Source organism: Amia ocellicauda, chromosome 9 (genome assembly GCF_036373705.1).
Source record: "Amia ocellicauda isolate fAmiCal2 chromosome 9, fAmiCal2.hap1, whole genome shotgun sequence".
NCBI lineage: Eukaryota > Metazoa > Chordata > Actinopteri > Amiiformes > Amiidae > Amia > Amia ocellicauda.
Window position 1 is genome coordinate 21,699,615 of NC_089858.1, and position 26,455 is coordinate 21,726,069.

Below are 26,455 nucleotides of genomic sequence, written 5' to 3' on the forward strand. Positions count from 1 at the left end.
TGTTACCTCTGTACTAGGATGTATGATTTGTATGCTGAAATGTATTTCTGCATTTTTAAATTGTACTTTGTATTAATGCACAATTTTAATTTTGTATTGAACTGTATTATTGTACTTGTATAATGCTTGTGTAAACAGTAAGTTGCCCTGGATAAGGGCATCTGCCATAAATAAATACATACATACATACATACATACATAATCGCAACAAATTATGTTTTTAACAATTATTAAATATACAACATTATTTGGCTTGAATTCAAAAACCATGCATACTGAATTATGAAAGTATTAAAAGCAGCATACTTTAGTTTGCATTTCATTATAGTTGCTCTGTATCACTGCTGTTGTATAGTTACGCATAAGGGAGACAAACAAACAGATTCTTACTTACTTTGCGAGAATTTAGGTGGGTTATCGTTGATATCTGTCAGAGTGATTGTGACTGTTGTAGTCCCTGACAAGCCTCCCATGTGACCTCCCATGTCTTTTGCTTGGATGACAACAAGGTACTGCTCTCTGGCTTCCCGGTCCATACCAGGTAGGGCAGTTTTGATATCAGCTAAAAATAAATACAAAAATACAACAGACTTTTCAGGCCTTGGTAGGATATTACTTGAAGTCAGGCTAGTCATTTCATAACAAAAATGTTACCTTGTTTCACTGTGTTATAGACTAACACTATTTTTCGATAAAAAACACCTGCTTCTCTCTAACTTCAGATGCTTATCTGAGTGCATGTGTTTATTTGCTAGGTAACCTATTGCTGAGTACAAACTCAGATTGTCTCTCTGTTGGTTTATCATCAGCAATGAATAAAGACATTTGTATGTAGTCTGATAGCATGGAAATTATGTTGTTGGGTATAATCTTAAATATTATATGCATAGTGGAGCTTATTGACTGTAGTATCACAGAAAGGAATATGAAGCACACTACCAGATGTGGATAATCCTCTGTGAAAAAAGAAGCCTGCAGATTCATTGAATAAATATAAAACCTGCTATATCAAGGCACAATTGGCATGGAGTAGATTACATGAAATGCATATTCTGCTTTTTTACACTTGGCCACATTCATTATGGGAAAATAAGTCACATACATGAGTGAGAACCCATTCAAAAAAAATCAGGCACAATTTTTTTTTTTTTTTTTAATTGTTTTTTCTCAGTCACACTGCTGCTGTTTTCAAGTGCAGCACGTTTTATCAATAAAACAAATGAAAACAATAACCCACTTTGGATTGAACCTGCTCATTCTGTAGATACATCTAAGGCTAAGCAAACAAAAAACATTCCACAGGTGTGTGTATAATATACAGGTGAGCTATTTAGTGTTGATGGCAGGTAAGGAAATTGCAAAGCAAAGGTCTAAGACATTCTTGTGTTATCCACAGGGCACAGACAACACTGCGGTGACACAGTCAGAGCCCTGCTTTGCAAAATCAGTTTCATTGCAGTGAAAGCAGAATGTGGATTTGGACAGAATTATCGGAGCAGTAAGTCATGCGTTACCATGCCAAGGGAAATCTAATCCACCAGATTTAAGACCACGAGGCTTCAAGGCTGTTTAATATGCACAGGGGTGACTTCCCCTTTTAAGGAGATTTCCATAAGTTCTGTTTTATCCTAGAGGATAGTTAGGTATTCAAATTAAATTAAAAAAAAAAAGATTAATTTCCATAAATTTCTGGAAGGTTTCCTCTGTCCATTAACCAAGTGATGAATTGAAGCATGATGTTTATTTATTATTAAATATGATTATTTTTCTACATGCATTGTAGGTGTCATTTTCCATTTAAGGGTTGTTTTCCTCTACCTTTATTTTTTCATTAACATTCATTAAAACATCTGGCTCACTTCACTGATCCATCTGCATAAATTCAATAATTATGTTCAGAGGTATGCACATGATTTTGCAAATCACTGCTTGTTTGTGTGTGTGTGTGTGTGTGTGTGTGTGTGTTTGCCTTTTTGTTTTTCAAATAATGCAATTATATCATTAAATAAAGTAGTCAAGTATAATACTTGTTATAACATTACTGCACTATAAAATTGCAGGGAGAAAAAAAAGCCTATTTGTTACTCTGTTCTCAGAAATGCAAACTTTTGATTTCCATCTCATTGCTTATTAATGTAATTTCACCATTATTTAACGATGTGGCTTACATACACACAGATAGCAGCAGAGCTATGCACAAAATAAGCCTGTCTTAAATTTGAGGTCAACTATACTTGATGCATAGAGATACCCTGTCCATTGAAACAGAATATTCTTATTAATCTGTTTACAAAATACTATTTGGTCAAACATATACTCTATGGAACGATGTTGATTCTATTTCAGGTTTGACATAAAATTTGAGCTGGTGCACGTGAAAGCTGTTATTTATTGGTACTTGATGGACTCAAAGATAGCTCACGATATGTTTAAATTTAAATATTTAGTATCATATACTTAATAAAAATGTAACAAATACATCAGATATATTTCCAACTAGTAAAACAACATAGATAAACACTCTGAACATGACATACCTTGTAGTAATATTTATAGTAATAGTTATATTCCGCTGGTGTGAATGTATTCTCTATTGTTAAGCTAGGTACTGAAATAGTTTTTGTCTTGAAATGGTTAAAGTATTAATGAAAATAATATAATTATTTAAAATCATTACATAATAAGCCATGGAGATATGCATTTTCCATGAAAATTTCAATCCATCAAGTGCCTAGGACTTCTTCCCAGGTGCACTGACTCACCAGTGTGTGGATCAATGGAGAAGTAGGGCTGTCCTTCTACAATGCTGTAGACCAGCTTGGCACTGTTTCCATACACAGGGTCATCTGCATCTGTGGCTGTTACTGTTGTGACCGAAGTACCTAAAGATGAAAGATAAGGAAAAACAAAACAAAACATCAAATATATCCCAAAAGACTGTTATTATACACAGGCTTTGAACAGTAATGAAAGAGAAACGAGCTGTATATTGTATTTGCGGGTCTGAAGTAGTCCTTGCAAAAGCTGAAAGGGCCATTTCTGCACAGTATCTCCCTATTTTGATTATACTGACAAAGTGAGGAATCCTAAAAAAATATGTCTCAATGTATAAATATATGTAAGCCATTTTTTGGCATTGACCAATGCTTTTATGAGTATTTTCTTCTCTAATATTTTACCCTGATGGAATCCTTATAATAGTGATTGTTAAAAGGGTTGCAATACCATAATTAGGATTATGTTCTTATTTTAATTCTCATACCTTGGACCAGTTTGTCAAGGATGACAAAACCAAATCCATAATGCAGGTTTCCAATCGTGTACCAAGCATGCTGAGACAGGTGTAACATCTCCCATTATGAACCACATCCCTTATTTGCACTCAATTCATTAAACATGTTCCCACACTACTTGGAGACATGGAGGACAGAGAAAAGAGCTGCTTGTGCTGCAGATTCTATACTTTATATATATATATATATATACCACAGCACAATTGTCAGCTATTTCTGTAATCAGTATTACTGGGTGTCTGTGTTCTGAAGTTTTTACTACCTTCTTTTTTGTTTGCTTTTGTGTTTTATTACTACCCATCATATAATAATATGTTTCCTTTTCACGACATAAAGAAATGACACAAAATTATAGTTCACATAATACATTTCACAACTCAGTTTCTCTGCTTGTCAAGATTTCAATACACTAATCCTTCAAACCTCAGTGGGAAATAAAAAGCAAGGACTTTGGGTGATAATTACAATTCATTTTTTTCTTTCAAAGACAGCTGAATTTATTTTCTACATGAACTGTTTCTTTTTTATCACACTTTCTCTAGAGGGGTAACTCTTTTGAACTTTTAGAGCAAAATATTACCCCTTAACATTGCATTAAAGATTAGACACACTTTTTTGTAAGCAGATAATTATTAGCTTATTTTATATTTGCTTATTCTTTAAGATGCTGCACACTTGCACAAATCACCATCATAGATTTATTTTCATTTAATAATAATTATTCAACATATAAAGCTCATAATGCTCTGAGACACCTTTCACATAGCACAGGACAATGATTCCCTCTTTGTTTTACCTTCTCTATTAGCTGTGAGATAGCAGATTCTGAGCTTTTCACTATATAGAGTTATTGTGACTTAGCATTTTACAAACAAATTCATTTATAAATAGAACTTCCTCTGTGTTTAAATAATTTTACAACAATGTGAAAGAGCAGGTACCAATATTGCATTTTTAACAAGATTCACCCTTGAAAATTACCCATTCAGTTTCATAAGTAGCAAATTCCCGAACCACTGAAGATACATCTAAGAATGTTACCCCTCTGGTTAAGCAGTTATTACATCCAGTATTGATCTAGGTATTTTAATCAAAAGTTTAATTATTAAACTCATAACTAGTTTCTCAGGTAAGAGGTTGTGTTTTTTCACTGCTACATTTTCTTTCAGAAGCCTCTGTAAAACAGGGCAGCTATTTTCAGCTGTTTGTTTGTAAAGTAAAAGATCAATACATATTTTTTCACCTAAACTGCATCTCTTTTACAAAAGCAGAACTCATTCATTGCACAGATTTTCAAACTTTTTTATCAGGCCACCTTGAGCAAAAGCTTTAGATGCTATATTTATGAGCACAACACAATTCTCAAGACAGATTCATAGGTAATGTCAAACCATTATTTCTGAGCCTCCTGTTCTATGAAACAGCCAACAATATTATACACTGGTGGCCTTTAATCTTCATATGCGTCTGCATCAGTTTCAACATCTATATAATACATGTAAATAGACATTGCATCCAGTTTGAGATAGGGCTTCCACTCTTTCATTTCTGTAACAAGGATCTATGTTTAACTTGGCCTGGATCAAGATCCTCTTCAAAACTTCGAAATTCAAAACAAGGGTAATAATGTTATAATACTGACACAGATATCCAAATAGAGAAGATATACATAACTTTTCAAAACCACTGATAGTACATTATACAGATTCAGATTTTCCTGTTTCTTACACTTTTTTTGCAACAAATGTATTTCCTTCCTCAGATATCTATTTCTCCCTGAAACCCCCCTATTGAACATCCTCCTGTTTCGTAGCTGATGCTATAAGGCACTGTGGGGTATGTATTAGACATTTCCAATGCATGGTTAGGAGCATGAAGCATGGGACCACACTATGCCTCCTAGCTGTGTGTTGGAAATGTATGATTCACACCCTAACATGTCTTATTACTTACATGTCAATATCTAGGGATAATGTGGGAACAGAAGGCTCTTTCTAACCTGAAGACCAAGGCTACAAAAGCATCAGAGACTGCCTACTTGTTGGATCTTTACCACCAAGGTCTGTGTTGCAGTATTAGTTGTTTGCCCACTAGTTGGGAAAAGACTAGTGTCAATGCTCTAGTAACAGTGGGGTGTCAATACAAAGCTAACACAAACCTGTTTAACTCATTGAATACAACCACACTTTGATCTAAACCAGTACCCACATTCCATAACAACATATAACATGACCAGCAGCGATCTCATTTAAAATGAAGAACCCAAACCCCTGGTTGTTCACCATATTGAATTATGCACACCACATAAATTAGACCAGTTATGAAACAACAAGTTTTGCTGCATGCACATTGTAGTACCTTCGCTCCAGTGTCTAGTGAGTTTTAGTATACTTTAGATATTCTCTTTTTACTGTTTAACACATACTTCTTTATGTATTTATTTATTTTCATTAAGAAGTTTTGCAAATTGTGCAATCTGTCTATTTTGTACTATGGGAACATTTGCTCCAGGATCTACACCATGCAAATTATTTGGTTTAATGTATATTGAGGGATTGAGTGGAATTTCCCCCACATATTTGCCACTCAGCACAAATTATAAACATTTCCTTGGGTGGTTATCAAGTGCATGATAAGAAAAACACAAAAAACAAATCTGCTTTTACAGGCTGACAGGCCTCCCCATTACAAATCTTCCAATATAGGTTTTCAATATAAAATAAACAAGCACAATCCTGGAATCCTGCTTGGTGCTGTGAAATGCTGTTATAGTCAGACCGAGGATGGGTTAAAATATGTTGACTGTGCAGATGGTACAGTAATTATTTTCAAAAGACAGGCCTTGGTGTTCTGACAGCTATGCTAAGTGTAGTTCTGAGCAGTTTCACTCCCTGCCTCAGGTATCTTCAAATGTCAATTAAGGAGTGTAGCAAAAACATGGAGCTCCAAAGACTACATTGACAGGCAAGTGCTGCCCAGTTGATGGCCTGGTGGTAGCACTGCATGTGTTGTGTAGTCTGTTGCTTGTAATTATTATTTAGTGACTGGCAAGATAGCTTTTTTTAATCTTCAGCTTCCTGGGTGGTAAGGATTGCATGTTGTCTTTTCCATTGACATTTTCTTTTCTCTTTTTTTCCCCTCTCGTCATTTATGAAGTGTGAAACTGGACAAAATGGGTTGCTGTATCAGCATGAAAGCTACAGTTTTACTTTACCACTGTGACGAGAAAAAATGGGTTGGCTCTTAATATATTTCTTGCAGAGTCTTCATTAAATGTAATCTCTTAGGGTAGCCAACAGGTACAAACAAAGTATACGACAGCAGTTTTTTGTTTCTATCTTCTATGAATACTATCACCTTCAATTACATACCAAGTTATTTAATGTTTTCCATCGATAGCCTTTCCCTGGGTTTATCAGACTTTAAACCTGTATAGTTTTCTGAGTTATTGGGTTCCTTGTAACAGTACATAACTACAAAAAATAAACTTTCAGGACGTTTTATTCAATATCCCCTTACAGGTGGTATGTGTTTCTTCACCATTTTTGTAAAATCATCCGGCTCATCATATGACCACTTTGGCTACACTATATACATTCATGTAATATTATAATATTCTTCTCCATTTGCCTTTTCATCTAATGCTTCTTCTTGAAGCTCAATAGAGTTCACTCACAATAATAGTCATCTGAACAATGGTCTTGACTGCAACTCTCCCCATTACATCAGCTTCTCAAAGATTTCTCTCAACCGTTTCCTTTGATATGGTGATATTTGATGTGGAATTGAAATCAGCAGCAAGCTAAGTGCTGGATACAAAATCATTACATTTTTTCTCCTTCCTTGGAGCCATGGTAACTGACCTTCCATACATTCTTCCTTCACTTTCTTTCGGGCTGCCCACCCAATCAACTGTCTTGTTCTTAGTTTTTGCATGACTCTTATCATATATATTTATATTCATATTTGTTTCCATGACAAGACTGCAGAGCTGCTATACCAGTAGTAGTTATAATTGAACAATTTAAAAATCGGGTTCTGAATTGCATGCAATCTGGTTTGTAATTCGCAATAAGCATCTTGACAAATAAGAGTTAAACACGAGACCTTTAGATCTATTCAGATATTTCTGCAAAATCAAGCCCTATTTAGAGAGCTTTAACAAGAACACATATAAAAGTAGCTATTGATGACTTATCATGTTTTTGATCATTTAGCCTCACAAATCAACACAGTGGGGGATCACATTTCTGAATGCCAGGTTAGAGATGTAAGCTTGCAAGAAAGAAATCACTACAGTGTGAAAAATGAACAGCAGCAAGAGCAAAGAGAAAATTAATTTAGGCAACGAAAAACCTAAGCCAGCAAAAATACATTCTGCTTCACCACAGTACATTAGGTGTGTAGGTGCATTTAACTTCAACTTAATTGTAGAAAAATTAAGGTACATTTTGCAGCAAGGTTTTATGTATACATAATTTGATTTAACCTACTATTTAAATGCATACACATACATTTGCATTTATATGGTTTCAAGTGTAGAACAACCTCTATTGATCTATATATGACACTATCTTTTCAGAGCGTCACAGGAGGGGATGCAGGGACAATTAAGGTACATTTTCTAGTAAAGTTAGAATGTATTTGTTTCTATAAAGCCTGACATTTTACAAAGCATTTACAACCCAGAGTCAAGACAGTTTAATTACAAAACAAAGACATACCACTTAATGGTTCTCTAAGGTGGGGACAGTCTGATGAGAATGAAGCACACATTGCTGTGATTTGGCTACTGGGTTACCTTGACTTTCAAGTGATCTATATGATTATCTGAATGTGATGGGCTATGAGTGGTCCATCATGCGAACACACTACCCAGTGGATGCACCTGAGTGATATCTATGATAATCTGAGATCAAATGTATACGTTAATTTCTGAAGACCTTCCCGTCCTCTCTGATGCTTGGTTGTACAGAGGGTATAGGTCTATTAGTTATGGCTGCCCAGGCTTGCTCTTTCTCTTCTCTTGCCCAAGAATGGCAGTATGAGGTCTACAAAGTGTCTCACTGCTTTTCAATGCCTCCTGAAGACACATTTGTTTAGACTGCACCTGCAGGCCAGTCTGATATTCTCTCACACCTTACAAGTATTCACTCTTTATTGACAAATTGTTACCCTTTTAATGTTGTATAATATTATGTGATGTAAAACATGGATAAAGGCATCTGATAAATAACGTAATAATAATACATTAATAATGAGATTGGAATGCAGTGAGAATTTTTTTTTCTTCCAGCCTTATGGCTACTTTTATGGCATGCAAGGAACAAAAATTGAAAGAAATGTGAGAATACATACGATTTGAAAAAAAAAAAAAAAAAAAAAAAAAACCTGCTGGAGCAGTGGTCCATGAAATAGATCACACTTTATTAATCTTATACACTGGTGAAATTTTCAACAGTTCCTCAGATAACAAATGAGGGATTAGAGGCTTTCTTCCATGTGACATTTAAAATCAGTATAGATCAGCTTGTCCATCTTCAAAATTGTACTGAGACCCTCTTAGTCTATACACTACAGTGTCCATATCATTGCCCCTGATGGGCTGGAACTCAATTGTGGAATATTGTGCTTCTTGTTTTATTTGACGCTTGTAGCACAGGTAAAATGACAGCACCAAAACAGCTATAAACTTCAAGAGTCACAGGCAATAAATTGGTTTAAAAACAAATAAGAACAAGTAAATCTCTGCCTGCAGAAGTGTTCTACTCTAGGTGCGGCATTAAATAAAGTGATATATAGTAATTTTGCTGACATTTATTTTCAAACAAATGCCACTTAAGTGGTAGTTTCTGATGATTCCTGTAGTGAGTGATTAAATTCATTTGACTTTTGTCCTAAACAAGGTATGCCCTTTGGCATTTCTCTCAGTCCTAAATGCTTACAGATTTTAAAGCAAGACTGAATAAAGTATACCAAAAATGTGTGCTCAAAATCTGAATATTAGATATTAGAATTTCCAGTACATTGTATCTGGTCTTGCTTGTTTGTGATTTAAATCCATAGTAACTTGAACATTTATTTATATACATGTATTTTTTATCACACCTCACACAGATGATTAAATTTCCTTGAAATTTATATAAAAATAAATAACATAATGTGACAGAAAACACTGCATATGAGTTTTCTATATTCCTCCAAACATGACATTTTTAACACTGAAAATGTGACCGCATTTCTGTCTCGGCATTTCCTTGCCCATTCGTAAATGATGCTGTGAAATGTTGTGAAACAGTTCTCAGTCGTTGGCTTTATATTGTATGTATTGTGTTTCATTTAATTTTGCCTTGCTTGTCTGGAGCTGAAAAATCTATATAATGACCAGCAAGCCAACAGAACCACTGATAGAGCTCTTCTTCCAAGACAGAGGAGGTTTGCCTGTCAGTGTGGGGGTCACATGTATATTCATACCGGCAGTGAAGCATGAGAAGATAGCAGCGAGAGCACCTATTACAATTTTGGCTCAAAGTACAGCGTTTCTGTACATCAAACTATACCTACACTATGATTAAGATATAACTGTATATTACCAGTCTGTGAAAGCAAGACATACAAATGCATTTTTTCATACAGAAAATCACTGCTGGTCAAAAGTATGGGATCACATGAACAAGCTCAAGGAAAGACAGTGGGATCAGCATAAATTATTGATTTATGTGAACAGCATTTGAATTCTAAAAAATAAATGGAACAGATACACATTGCTTTATTGTGAGTAATTATATATATATATATACACTCACCTAAAGGATTATTAGGAACACCTGTTCAATTTCTCATTAATGCAATTATCTAACCAACCAATCACATGGCAGTTGCTTCAATGCATTTAGGGGTGTGGTCCTGGTCAAGACAATCTCCTGAACTCCAAACTGAATGTCTGAATGGGAAAGAAATGTGATTTAAGCAATTTTGAGCGTGGCATGGTTGTTGGTGCCAGACGGGCCGGTCTGAGTATTTCACAATCTGCTCAGTTACTGGGATTTTCACGCACAACCATTTCTAGGGTTTACAAAGAATGGTGTGAAAAGGGAAAAACATCCAGTATGCGGCAGTCCTGTGGGTGAAAATGCCTTGTTGATGCTAGAGGTCAGAGGAGAATGGGCCGACTGATTCAAGCTGATAGAGGAGCAACTTTGACTGAAATAACCACTCGTTACAACCGAGGTATGCAGCAAAGCATTTGTGAAGCCACAACACGTACAACCTTGAGGCGGATGGGCTACAACAGCAGAAGACCCCACCAGGTACCACTCATCTCCACTACAAATAGGAAAAAGAGGCTACAATTTGCACAAGCTCACCAAAATTGGACAGTTGAAGACTGGAAAACTGTTGCCTGGTCTGATGAGTCTCGATTTCTGTTGAGACATTCAGATGGTAGAGTCAGAATTTGGCATAAACAGAATGAGAACATGGATCCATCATGCCTTGTTACCACTGTGCAGGCTGGTGGTGGTGGTGTAATGGTGTGGGGGATGTTTTCTTGGCACACTTTAGGCCCCTTAGTGCCAATTGGGCATCATTTAAATGCCACGGCCTACCTGAGCATTGTTTCTGACCATGTCCATCCCTTTATGACCACCATGTACCCATCCTCTGATGGCTACTTCCAGCAGGATAATGCACCATGTCACAAAGGTCAAATCATTTCAAATTGGTTCCTTGAACATGACAATGAGTTCACTGTACTAAACTGGCCCCCACAGTCACCAGATCTCAACCCAATAGAGCATCTTTGGGATGTGGTGGAACGGGAGCTTCGTGCCCTGGATGTGCATCCCACAAATCTCCATCAACTGCAAGATGCTATCCTATCAATATGGGCCAACATTTCTAAAGAATGCTTTCAGCACCTTGTTGAATCAATGCCACGTAGAATTAAGGCAGTTCTGAAGGCGAAAGGGGGTCAAACACAGTATTAGTATGGTGTTCCTAATAATCCTTTAGGTGAGTGTATATATAAAAATTAAAATACAATACTGAAACATTTTAATTGGATACGTCTACACCCCCCTGTTAATACTTGGTGGAAGCACCTTTGGTAGCAATTACAGCTGTGAGTCTGTTGAGATCTCTGCCATCTTTGCATATAATAGTTGACCATTCTTCTTTACAAAACTGTTCAAGATCTTCAAGTCATGCCACATATTTTCAATTGGATTAACTACAGCTACTGCAGTGTAGGTCTGGCTTTGTGCTTTGGGTCATTGTGATCCTGAAAGGTGAACTTCCATCCCAGTTTCAGCTTTCTTGCAGAGGCAGCAGATTTTCTAAACTTTGCTCTATTAATTTTCCCTTCTATCCTTACAAGTGCACCAGTCACTGCTGATGAGAAACATACCCATGATATGACCCTGCCATCTCTAAGATTATCGGTTTAGGTTTGCGCCAAACGTAACGCTTTGCATTTAGGCACAGTTTGACCAGTATTCGCCATAAAAGCCTGTAGCTCTTGCAAAGTTGCCATTGGCCTCTTGGTGGCCTCTCTGCTCAATCATCCAGTTTGGAAGGACTGCCTGATCTAGGAATGGTCTTGGTGGTGCCCTACACTTTACACTTTTTAATAATGGTCTTGACAGTGCTCCAAGGGATGTTCATAGCCTTTGATATTTTTTTTAACACCCACTGCCTGATCTCAAGTGAAGTGTCAACAGCTTTGTCCCAGAGTTCTTTTGAAAGGTCCTTGGTGCTCATGGTTGAATATTTGCTTTGAAATGCACTACCCAGCAGAGGGAACCTACAGGAACTGCTGAATGTATCCTGAAATCATGTTAATCGCTACAATTTAAACAGGCGAAGGCCACTTTACTGAGTGCGTAATTTTGAAGGTGAATTGCTTTCACCTGAGCTAATTTAGGATTGTTATTACAAGGGGGGAGACACTTATCCAGCCAAGCAATATCAGTGGTTATTTTTAATATTTTTTCTTCAAACATCTAGAATCTTTCTTATACTTGGAAGTTGTGGGGTAGGATGTGTAGATAAATGCAGAATAATAATAATAATAATAACAATAATAATAATAATAATAATAATAATAATAATAATAATAATAATAATATATTCATAATTCCAGGTTATAAGAAAACAACAGGTGAAAAGCCTGAGCTTGATACATGTATAAAACAAAACTATTAACAATAACCATATGCATACCTACCCCATTCTCAATGCTTCTAATAGTCAGACCGAGCCAACACCACAAACTGAAGTTACATCCAATGCACAAATCCATGCCTCTTAGAGTAAAAAGGAAGCTTTACACTAATTGAAGCCTACGTTTCCTGCATAATGTAACTGAAAGCTTAACCCCAATCTGAACTCCATAATTAAACTTAACCAAAAGCTGAGCTTCAACTTCAATCCTAAAACTAATGTTGCCTGATCTTTCCCACAAAGTAATGCTGCCAGGTGAGCTTGACAAGAACATGAAAAGTAAGAATGCAAAACATTATCTGGGATCTGGGACTAAATTCACGAAAACAGTACACTGAGGTACACTATGAAAGCTAAGTGGCAGAAAACAATACTGTGTGCCGATGAGATGAAGGGGATATTCTGATGAGAAACGGCTGTAGTAAATGACAGCAAAATATCTTATACTAATTTAGTTCTACATATTGATTTAATCATTGGTGAAACATCTATCCATAAGGAAATGTGTGTGGCATCTCAATGTCGATATCAAGATTACACAACTAGTCCAGATCATCAACAGCCAACTCTTGCAAATCTGGGTCAATTATAGTCAGCATCATGAAGGGGTGACTGAACTGCACTTTATGTATACAAGCTGATATTTTCCAAATGTCTACTGAGTTGGACAACTAATCTCCAGAGAGTATTCACAGTTTAAAACACCAACATTGCTACATGTTTTTATATAATGAGATCCAGTTTGCAGACAGTGGATTTGCATTTGCCAAAAACGCTACCTGTATCTGAGAGCTTATAAATAAAGAGCTGATAAACAAAAAGAATGATTGATAAATGCATAGCAATGGCAGATGATGATGCAGCAGATGATTTACAATATGAGCTGTATATCAACATAGCCAAATGAGTTGTGCAGATCAAAGCAGAAGTAAACCCATTCAGTACTTGCCATGTAACATCTGAATGAAAAAAAGTAAACCTATTTTAAGATGTCGAAATGACAACCGTAGCAGAGAATCTAATTTTAAATGGTCAAACATCTGAAAAGCTTCCTCTCCGATGTTAATATAATTAAGTAGCTCCCATTTATGAAGATTATTCTCATCATAAATTAAATTACATTATAACCACATAACAATAAGAAAAAGGCAAAAGAGAAGATGAATAAAGAATATATTGAACGCATGTTAACTTTTCTCTTCCTATTGTTATTTTTCTTATTGAGTTATGCAGTTTCATGCCACTTACAAATTACGTACAATACATTATATTTCATTAGTCAAGTACGGTAATTCTATCAGTGTGTTTTCAAAGTACACATATCATTGATAAATGAATATACTTCCAACAGCTGTGATTACATCAGTAAATTATGACTTTCCATTTTAAATACATTATAAGATGGCAGTAAATCTTCTTCTTCTTCTTCTTCTTCTTCTTCTTCTTCTTATTATTATTATTATTATTACTTTTCTTGAATATGCCATGAAGAGCACTTAAAGTTGCTTTTGCACATGCATCTGTTGCAAATGCCACAGTGCCATAACAGTGTCTCACCCCTGTGGAATTTTAAAAGTTTAAAGGTTGCACATTCTTAGAACGTAATCATGTATATGGTATATGCTTTGATAGAGAAAGCACATCATTACAATTTCCCATACAGACAAAATCAATGTGTTTGTTGAAGAAATGAAGAAAACATACTTAGCCTATGTCTAGTGGCAGAACCACTTACTTGAGAATGATCATGAAAACAGCTCAAGTAGTTTACATAAACTATACCCCAGCAGAATACCTTGTTGCACTGACATAACCTCAGCCTCAAGGTTGCTGTGGCAAAGTACAAGCCTGTAGCCAAGCAGCTAGATTAAAAGATTACAGAATACAGGTTAAATATATCCCCAGATAAATAAATATAGAAGGTCGACAGAGTGGTCAAGAAAACCAAAAAATAAAAGAAAATCCTCACAAATACTAGTTAACTCAAAAACACAAGCTAAAGAATTGAAAGTATGGTTAAAAAGAAAATTAACGTTAGGCGGTTGTCAGTATCATGTAAATTGCTCCCATGAGTCCATGACTGAGAAGGGACTTGAGGCTTATGATGTGTAAGAAAGCATCAAAAAAAATGCCTGCAGTGTCACTTCTGTGGTGCAATTAATGGTCTTTGATAAGACAGAGGAAACCCTAGCTTGAATGAGCATTGAGGCTGACAAGCGACAAGACTTACATAACAAAGAGGCAGCTCAACATGTCATTGACAAGCCATTTACAAGAAACATTGAGCAAAACAATTAAAACTATCTTTTATTCATTGCTGATGACTGCAAGAGATGCTGCCATGTAAAACTCTATGGTTCTGATTTATTTTAATTAGTTCCATGGCAATGCGTCACATGGATACATTTTTGTTGAGAAATTGTCACACACAAGGGGCATTTCGATTGCATTTTCTTGAATTTCAACGAGAAAACATGCACACATGCACATACCCACACAGTTACACGAGTAGCAGATATCTATATCACAGGGCACTGTTTACACAAATCTATGAATGTGGAGATACTTAGAGGTCAGTGCGGTGCTCTACTCATACTGTTATGATTTCCTGATGATTCTTAACTCTGCTTAGGTAATCTACAAGAACCTACTCTGTGATATAAATGGTGCGCTGTCCTAGAACTAGTGGTAACAGTGTATAGGTTACCCCTAATAGGACTTCTTGCAACTGGGGCAGGGAACTGGATAATGACAGGATAACAGACATAAAATACTCAACATGTTATTTTGGGCATTAACACACTTTTTTTTTCAAGATCTGAATAGTAGGTTCCTCTGTGACATTTGTTTTGTTGTGTCTCCTTAATTATTTCAGTGTGGGCAACCAATCACTTAACTGAAGCAAGGACTGATTGATTAATTTCTGCTTTATGGGGGCAGATAATATTTGTTCATGTATTATTACCAAATGCAATTATCTGTTTCAGTGTGGTATAGTTTGTGTTCACAGAATTCTATGAAAAGACAACGTTTTGTTTTAAATCTATTAGGCGGGTGCAATGAGCCGTCTGCAGATAAATAGCAGCACTGGATTTCACAAGTCAAGAAATGACAAGAAGACACAAATAAACTAATGATTTTATTGGGGGGGGGGAATTTGTCACTTTATATTAAATTGAATCACATTTTACTCTAAATACTGAAAACATAAGTCAGATAATGCATTGCACAGATAACTAGACATAGATAACAGGTAATTAATATGCAGTTAAAAACAATGTACTGTAGCCCAATATCAAAGCTATAAAATTGATGTTGCGCCCTATTAAGCATTTTCACATTCCCAAGGACAAGGACAAAAGAGATAGGTCAGAGATAGTAAAGAGAAAAGACTGAGATGCAGCACATGATAAAAACCATGAAAGCTAGTAATATAGTGCAAAACCTTTGCAGAATACATGGCAATAAAATAAACTATTGTGTGCGGTCTGTCCTGGAGGAAGTACTTAATTGAGGATAAAATATAATGGTTTCGAGATTTGCTCAATGAAATCCCCCCTTGCACCCGGCATGCTTCAAAAATCTGTCCAGATAATATAAATTCACCAATCAATGTGTATTGAATGTACCATCTAAACTAGAAGGGTCCACTGAGCAATATGTGTAACAAACTCTTATTTCTGTGGTATAAAAGGATTGTTGTGAATGAAATCAAAACAAGAACAAGAAAAAATACCAGTAGTGAAAGGGTTAAGATATTTCTAACGAGCAGCAGAAAGGTAATAGCAAACATATTCTACGTGACTTGCGACTAAATCTATGGCTCACACCAATGGAAGATTTCTAGCTCTTGTTGACTAGTAATCCATCACCGAGAACACACACAAAACCAGTAATGTATCCTACCTTATCACCTAAACCTGCTTTACATTTTGATCTGCAGTTCCCCACTGCTGACATTTCAAAGCGATATCTCCACTACGGGTTGAAGTTATTCGACCAATTACACAAAGCTCTCCAACAGTTGTGATACTCTTGCCATATTTTACAACTGCAGGAGACTTCTTATGGTAAGAACCACTGTGTTAAACCCATAAGGCCAATCTATATTTTACTGCTGAGATGGAGCCGTTTCAGTCAATATTTCACTCACAGTGCAACACTTATGAAACACTCAGGCACCAAGATGCAGTTCTCAAAAAACACAAAAAAAATAACAGATTGCTCAGATATAGAGTCTGTAAATAACAACTTAATATATTAAGCATTATCATTTAAAAAGAACCAGCTCAGTAATAATAAAAACAGTTTCATACAAACATCATCATAAACATCAGTAGAGATACGACACAGTGTGTGTGTGTGTGTGTGTGTGTGTGTGCGTATACAGAGACATTACAATTATTAGTTTATATCACATACTTCTGCAGAAATCAGAAGGCAGCATTTATAAAAGATTTATTGTTAGATCTTGGTACTGTATTGGTGATTCTTTATCACATGACCTTGCTGCATGTACGTTTTTTCTTTCTCTCTGCTCTAGGTGAGTGGTATAATTGCATAGGTCTGTACTTGGATGATAAATGCATTCCACCCCATCTGTATTTTTATGTACATTACCCTCTCCTTGCACATGTTGTACATTAATAATTTGTTTAGAGCCTGCAGTACATATATTTATATGAAAGTTGCCTCTAAATCCCTCTCTTGGGATAATTAATTTGTTAATTAATTACTGCATTTTTGTTCCATATTATATTTTCAGGGAAAGAGGGGATAAATATTTAAGTGGTTTAGTTTCCCTCCTTTTCCCTTTTCTTCAGATGCTGAGGCATTAGATTAAACATTTCTTTGCTTGTAAGAATATATATATATATATATATATATATATATATATATATATATATATATATATATAAATAAACTATTAAAAAATAAACAAGCCACAGAAAACTAATCACTGCTTTTAATTTGGGACAGAAATCTGAAAGGCTTAGGGGAATACACAGATATAGTAAGTAATTCTTAGCATAAATAATGCAGGTACAACATATTCCAAAATAATAACAAGCACATAACTGAAAACAGTGTCACCCAGAGCCAGAGCAAGTCGATTAATGTAAAGCAATAGGAAAACAAAGTGAGGAACATGTTTTTTCTGATAAAGGCAAACACATTAATTCTTATATACACCGATGGAGTGTCCAGTTTTAAACACAAAAAGAGAGGGGAGAAAACAAAACTTGCATCTCAATGTACCCACAAAATATTTTCAATGCCACTTTAGTCTACATGAAATATGTTGTGAAAGATGCAACATTTGAGTTAAATAGCAATCACGTTTAGTCTTATTCCAAACTATGTGATTTATTACTTTTCTTTATAGATAGCTTTAACATATTAAAAACAATTATAGGAGGAATGTGTGTTTATTGGAACATAATAATAATAATAATAATAATAATAATAATAATAATAATAATAATAATACTGAAAGAATACAAGCCTGCTAATTATGGATCTAGATTAATGTTAAACAATGACAATGAGAGAAAAAATATAGGCCTACATAAAAGAATAAGCTACAGCCATATTAAGCTGCACAATAATCCTGCTGATGGTTTCCAACAAGAGGCATTATAGTAATTACTAATTTATGTATTTATTGTGGTTAAAAAACAAAAACAAAATACTGCTTAGACTGTATATTACTTAGTCACATCATGAAGCACCAATCCTAGCTTGCAATTGATTTCTATAGATTGTCAATAAAATGCTTATACACCGTCTGTTCAGTCAGCTGGAATATTTACAGTTTTTCTTGGTGTTCAACATCAACTAAATGAATGACTGAATTATATTTTTTTAAATGAAGGATATAAATACTTCAGTGACAACTTTATATCTTCATACATTGTTTTCTCAAAATGTTACATGAAAAAAACATCGTTCATAGCAGAGTTGGTTTCTTTTGATTCTCATATGACATGCAGGTAATTTCCAGGTCCATCCATCCTTCAATTATAATACTGAAATGTTGCCACTGGAGATTGAGTTCAGCACTGAAACAGAAACAATGCTTTCCTGGCCCATTAGTCAACGGTTGTCTTATTTATGCACTTCTGTAATTAATTTAAGAAAATTACAGTTGCAAACAGTTCATGTGTTTCCTTTCCATTTGTTTTCTTACTCTTAATGAAAATAAGAGTTTTGTAAAGGTATGACTGACCATCTGCAAAGGAATCTTACATTTTAACATTACTTAGTCCTCTTAGTAGCATCATTATCTACACAAAATACATATTGTATGAGCATGTGTAACAACAGGAATGCATAATGCAATCTTCTGAAATATGATGGAAACCACTGGCAAGAAATCCTTAACACACTCCAGTATTTTTTCCAGCTATAGGAAACCATTCCTTTGGGCAGATATGGCACCAATATCTAAACCCTTAATGTTGACATGCAATAATGTTAGTATATAACTTATATTTTCTATATTTATTTGGAATTGCTAAAGCACCATATATATTAATGCTTACAATATTTATAATTGGTCCTCTTTAGTTCAGATTTGATACTAAAGTAAAATTCTTTCACATAAAAAAATTGAATACTGTATACATACTTTCTAAATGTAAAATTGGCATTTAACTAGTTAATCATAAAAACATGGCCACACGTTTCAGGAGTGAAAACATGGAAAGCAGATGTTATCTAGGACAGGAGATCTATTACACACTTCAAACTAATACACTAAAAACTTTCATCAGCACTGTAATAGGTTAAAAAAAAAAAAAGCTTGGTAATTTAAATTGAGATCCATCTTGCTACAGGCCTTCCAGACCCAGAATTCTAGTCACATCCAAGGTTAGGGGACTGAATTGACTGGCTGTGCTACAATGAGTTCACAGCCCTGACCTGTGCTTCAGCTTGGGACGTGCACTGCGCCTGGCAGGCAGATATGGGTACTTTTTCATACAACTGCACGGAACATTAAAGGCACAGCATCTGCGTTTTAAGGATTTCTTTCTTGCAATACAGTATTAAACATTTAGCCTATACAGTACAACACTGAAAAGGAATATGCTTCCGAGGACACTTCAATAAGTGTCTTTAAATTGACAGAACATAAATTAATAAAGAAATGATTACAATGTAAAGGATGTAAAAAACTGTCTGCTATTGTAGATTTTTTGGAGTATAGGTCACAACTAGAATTTGTATTAATTTATGATTGGAGGGGGGAAAAGTTTTACTTAAGGTGCAAAGTCACAATGTGGTAAATTGACCACAAACATAAGTAAAAGATTATTGTATGCCACTATATGTATCCAGTCCAGCAGAAAAAAAATAAAAATCATAATACATCGAATAAATCATAGCATGCAGAGATTTGAATCATAAAGGTCATATTCTTTATATAACTTCTGCAGATACATACATCCCTTTGGAACACCACATCACACAATACACATTTATGTTTATGTTGAAAGTCATCACACTTTCGTAAATAACAATTAAAATGAACACAAATCAGACAGAAGAGAGCATTGCAGAGCAACAATCTGAAAAGCCATAGCAAGTATTGGTGAGATTTAATATAATATAATAACATGACTTCCCCCGTAACGGCAGCATTAATTCCAGGTCTTAAATGCAAGCCCCCCTGCATCCTGAAGACAGATAGGGGTACTCTTTCATCTAAAACCTCATGCAAACCCATTTGTTGTTTGAACTAAATTATTTATCAAGCAAACCTGGCTTTGGTGAATGTTGTGTTATTTAAATAAACCCTCCCATATTAATTGTTGTTTGCATTTGGAAGACTAATTTCTGTCTCTAAAACTTGCATGTAACAGGGGTGCTGAATTGTCATGACCAGAAAGAGAGAGATCCATTGCCACCAATGTCTCTGTGTGAATACATACATATATATATATATATATATATATATATATATATATGTGTGTGTGTGTATTCACACTAGATATATCTAGATATATAGATAGAGAGAGAGAGGGAGGGATCACATCACATCTGCTGTTTTCTTTTTTTAAATCCAATAATGAGCAATTCAGTAAGAGAACAGCTGTGCAGATACGAATTAAGAATCAATTCAAATTGAGCTTGTTAGTTAATAAACTGACTGTGCGTCCAGAAGTATAGGGGAATTCCTTGTTTTAAAAAGAGTAGCTAAAGTCAAAGCATTACACTGAGAGGGGTTAGTGGAATTCAATAACTCTGAAACAATTCCCAAACCTGCCCAGTAAATATACGAAGCCCTGTAAATACATTCAAAAAAGACATCAATTCATTGTATACCAATGAAAACGGAATGGAGTTGGCTTGTTGTTACATTTCCCTGTTCTGAAACATAATAAATAAATACATATATATTCATGTTGATTTATTTTTTCTTATTTTTAATTCAATCAATACTTGATATCAAAACTAATGTACAGCCTCAATTAAAAGTAATCCATACAGAATGTGTGCTTGCCAAGAACAAAGCAAAATGAATTTTAAAAGCCTAAATGTATCATCATGTTTCACACAAATTCATTTTTAAAGGAAGATTTCTAGTATGCACAGAGGAGGGAAGAAGAATTGTATACCATCTGTTTCTCCACCAGTTTATCACCCTGCTTGATTATGAACTGAGCATACTGTAGAGTTCCCAATGGCATTGTGGTGTAGTTCTAAATGGCAAACAACTTTTTTATATTCTTCTGTGTAGCAATTATTGTCATTCACACCTCTGTTATAGGGAAGGTGGGATAACTTGATTCCAATTAAAGGAATCATTCCAGGCTGCATTTATAATTTAAACAATTTTGTGATCTCCCTGGCTAATTGCAGAAGCCATAAGGGGTTATCAATGCACCGTACCTTAAGTTAAACCTGTTTTGGGAATTCCTCATAGTCACGGCCTTAAAGCTAAAGACCTCATTACTAGAAATACAATAATAGTAACCCTATGAGATTTTTCAAACCCTACAATTATCTATAAATCACTTATTACATGTACACCAATCTACATTCAGCAAAGTTTGAATCAATTTCAGTGAAATTAAAAAACTCATGAATACATATTGCCTACATGTTAAAAGGTGCGACTAAAAGTTGATTTACCACAGAACACACATACTCTTATATTACTAATATTAGATATATTACTATTAATACTGCATGTAAGATAAAAAACACATATTGTTCTAAATAAGTGACCATCAAATGTAAACATTCCTTATTATAAATACTGTGGACTTAATCTGGCATCATCTTTAGTAATTTGGTTCTTTCATGACGTCAATACAAGCGACGTTGATTAACAGTGATTAACAAAGGAAGGTGGGCACAAAAGCAATCCAGTCAGCATCTTAAGAAAATAAACATATCAGTTCCAACTTGCCCAGATTTGAACAGTTACTACCTTGACAAAAAAACTGAGAGAAAAAGCGTAGTCCGATACACAGGTCGAATAAAACCTACCTGGGTATCCTCCAGGAACTTGTGTTACTGGGATACAAAATCTCCAGGGCTACCATTTGACATTGGTGGCATGAATATGTTGTCCATGGCAAAGGTCCATGGAAGGAGCCTCTGGTCCCAGTTCCAAGAAGCTCAAACACACAGTTTTATGAACTGAATAAAGTTGTTCAAACATGCCAGATTCACAACCTAAAGTAGCCTAATAGGTTCTTCATGGAAGAGTGGTAAAAAAAATCCCTCCTTAGAAGTGCATGGGTAAAGGCTATAGGAAGCTTATGAAGGCCAGATAAGGATCTACAGATTAATGATATCTGGGGTATGAATACATACGAACATTGTTACCACATCAACGAAGCCAGCAACTGGAAATCCATGTCCTGACTGTAATGGTGATCCCTCATACACTCACTTCCTCTCTGATTCTTCTTCCATCTCTCATGCTTTTATTAATCGTTCTGTAATCTAACAGCACCACCTATCTGAACTATTTCTAATTTAGTTCACAAAAGCACAATTGTGTACATAGAAATAAATGTAACTGGTTCTGACAAATATATGACACCAATAGTCATACATTTGATGTCTAACAATATACATGTTTTTACAGAGTATTGTAAGCCATTTTTGTGTATGCTTTTAGGCTACAGAAGTGTCTTTGCTGATATTTTGTTTTGAGGTAAACCATCACTTCATACACTCTTCAATGTTTTTGTTATTTACAAGGTATCTTTTACATAATGACTGTATTGTTACTTGTTCCTCTAAATGTATTACATGCATGGGACAGAAGCACTAAGAATATACAAGCAACACAATAATAATCTGACAATATTTATCCTCCAAATCATGAAAGGACATATTAACAGCACTCGTATGAAAAGTTCCAACCTGCTAATCCCCTTCTGGACCAGTAGTTTAAACTGTGAGCCTGTGGGTACCTCAGGGAGCAGGGGGTTCTGCCAGAAGAGTGCTAAAGGAGATAATGGTTTAGCTTCTCCTAAATAAACATGAGTATCCCTCTAGACTACAAAGTATGTCTCGGAATTGGATTTTTGTGGTGACCCCATTGTCCTTCTTTAGAGCAAATACATACAAACCTAAGGTCATGTGTTTTACTTCAGAATATCCTGTGCAACTTGGAACCAAGCCCACTGTCAGTCTGAATCGAGCTGCTAACAACTGCAGTTTAGGAAATCTGAATGGAAAGTGACTGTAAGAGTCATAATAATAAAAATAATAGATAGCTTCAGAAACATCGCATCCCAAAACAAAGATTGTCCTTTTTTCCAACAAAACCTCAGAAATTATCGTTTTAATCACCTTAAAGTGTTACCATCTGTCTAAAAGGGAAAGGTATTTCATACAAGTATACATCATGTTCTGCTATCAACATACAATAATGTGTCATTGGATTATTACACAGCCACACTGCGCACAATGTGCAAAAAATATTATTGGAAAATATGTTGTGTGCATAAGTAAGCAATACATTCATTAAATAACAAATCTGACATAATACTATGATCTCTAAGGTTAACTTAATTTCCTTTAAGCTGCAATTAAAGGCCCATCTTCATAGTTTCTTATTCCCAAATAATTTTCTTAGTTTCTTTCTATATTTAAAAAATTATAATATGTGCCCATTGAGAGAAGTTCCTATCTTACAGCCCTCCTGGTGTTAATAACATTTTATTTCAATCTTTTTCATGACAGCTGCTATTGCAATTTCTAGGGAGCATGCTATAGACTTCTCTTACTGTAATCTACCGCATATTGAAATTTGTTGTGAAAAGCATTTTACTGAGCTATTTTTACATTTTTGCTTCAGTCTGATATAATTTAACATCCAATGTATGACTTCCATGCATCTAAAGGAATAATATGAACATGAGATGAGAAATAGATTCATAATAAAAGTTTTCTTTATTTATTTTTCTTATTATTTCAAAGAGCGCTTGGTTTCTTTTATGGTTCTCTCCCACAACACATTAATACTTTAGAAGATCAAAACCAGCTTTCCAGCAACTCTTTCAAACAAATATGCGAACATCAACTCATGTTTAATTAATTGACAGTGACAAAAGAAAACAAGTAAGGCAGAATTGCATTTCTTCTGTGACCGAGGAAAGAAGATGCAGTATTTCCACTACCAAATCCCATTCTGCCCTCAGTCACCAGACTGTTTAACCCCAATGCTGGTAAATTTCATTAATCTATGTGTCATAACAGTTATTAAAGTATTCTAACTTAGTACTTTAATGACACCCAACAAATTTAATTAAAATCTTTCTGTAGTTTCTCATTAGGGGAGGAATAGGAGTTTAAATGGTATAAACATCTCTAAATAATATTTCTTAACAAGTACGGGCTACAGCTGAAGTATTGTCCCATTCCCTTAGATACCAGGACCACACACTCACACTTTTGTCATACAAAAAGGTAACAATACAAAATCAATGCTATCCATAACATGGTTTACAGCACACTGCGGAGCTGCTATACTGACAGAGCAGTTTGGAGATACGAGTCTTTTATCTATGAAAGTGCTGCAGTAACTGGCCTCATCTGTCTTGCTCTGACTTCATTCCATGGAACCCAGATAGAATGTCAAAAGTTTCTTGTGATAGCATCCCAGTGTAGGGGGGGGTGGAGCAGAAGATCTATTAACATAATTTCCCATGTCAGCAATGTCAGTTCTGAAAAATAATATGTAGACTAATTCATACTGCTCTTCTCGCTGCTTACGGTTTAAACTGGGTTTTCAAAGACTAACCTAAAGCTGTTCATTTAATATCTGTTATCATTCATTAAGAACAATTTAAAACAGTTTTAATACCACATATAAGGAAAGACCTTGATCGGTGGTTTTCTGGTGGTCGAAAAAAAATAAAAAGCAAAACACGGTACAATTTGAACCACTTGGGCTCAATCCCTTGATGGATTACAATTACAAATGTCAATTTTACAGAATGCATAATACTGATCATGACATTTCTGTTAGATATATAGAAATGTTTATTGACTGGGATTAGGTAATAAGAAACTACTACTACAGCAGCTACTACTACTACTACTACTACTACAGCAACACTCTGAAGAGAGTATAAAGAAAATCATATTGATGTTGCCTGATGTATTTAATTAGGTGGATCACTAGGGAACTTTGGTGCAAAAAATACATATTTCCTCAAATGTTGTGGAATCTGTGAGTTTTTTAACTTTAGCCTTTTAAACACTGAAAATATGATTTTATATATATATATATATATATATATATATATATATATATATATATATATATATATATATGTGTGTCAACACATAAATGGTATCTGAATTTACAGTTTCAGTGATTTCACTTGTCCTCATATGAACTTAAAGCTGAATGTTTAAATGTAAGAGTAGATAAATTGTGCATACACACAATAAAGCATTGCCTTACCCACAGGAGACATCTCTGGAACGGTAGCATTGTATGGTCCACTGTTAAATTCAGGAGCGTTGTCATTGATGTCTTGCACTTTGATAATGAATTCTGAAGGTGGCTCCAGAGGTTCATCGTTGGCCCTATTGATCACCTGTGCAGTCAGTGTGTACTCAGCTTTTTCCTCACGGTCAAGTCTCCTCATGGCATGAATATCTCCCGTCATGTCATTGATTACAAAGATGGTTCCTGCTCCTTCACCTGACAGAATGTACTTGATATTTGTAGTGCCTGCATCCAAATCAGTGTGCAGCTGAAAATGAAAGAGACAGACATAATGTTAAGCACTGGACCAATACAGTATTATTAAGCATTTATTATTTTTAGTATTATACATTCTCACCTAATTAGTACATTCCAAACAATTACAGTTTTATTTAGAATGGAAATTACTTTTTAGGTTTAAGGCAATCACAAACCGAAACATATCTTACAACAATATTCTTAGGTCATAAACCTTATGAATATAGCAGGACAATAGTATGCAGTTACAAAAAAACACACAACAGTGTTTTCATTGCTATGGATGAATATGATGTCTCTAAATATAAATATAAATATTTAAATGTATTACTATGAGAGTAAAACGGAGGTAAATTAAAATGTAATTTACACCTGTAATTCTCGGACAGCAAATGCTGCATTAAAATATTAACCATTATCACATTTGGTTTCTACAAAAAAGAAACATCCACTTTTAAGATTGCAGTGGAAATAAAGTGTCAGTCAGAAGGTGAAACCCAGTGGCTACAATTTTACCCCAAGAGTCCTAACTTTTGTATTCTAAATATCCCTTTAATGCATGATTAATGAGGAATATTTCTGTTTTGTTTTGTGTATATGAGTGACAGCCCAGCCAAAGTGACTCATTAAATACAGTTTTCATGTATTGGTTGCAAGTGTCAAAACAGTAGCTTACTCTTAGGCTTAAAGTCTAGACTTTTGATTGTGTCAAGAG

General features: G+C 35.0%; 1 protein-coding gene across 2 annotated transcripts in view; it reads right to left on the bottom strand.

Moving 5' to 3' along the window:
• The window catches only part of cdh8 (cadherin 8), a 264,233-nt gene that overhangs the window by 21,543 nt on the left and 216,235 nt on the right, over nucleotides 1-26,455 (bottom strand). For both annotated transcript variants that reach the window (XM_066713716.1, XM_066713715.1), the window contains 3 exons: nucleotides 25,456-25,750; nucleotides 2,763-2,882; nucleotides 395-562 (listed from right to left, as the gene is read on the bottom strand). In XM_066713716.1, the coding sequence (XP_066569813.1) occupies nucleotides 395-562; nucleotides 2,763-2,882; nucleotides 25,456-25,750 (583 nt within the window). The remainder of the gene's footprint in view (nucleotides 1-394; nucleotides 563-2,762; nucleotides 2,883-25,455; nucleotides 25,751-26,455) is intronic.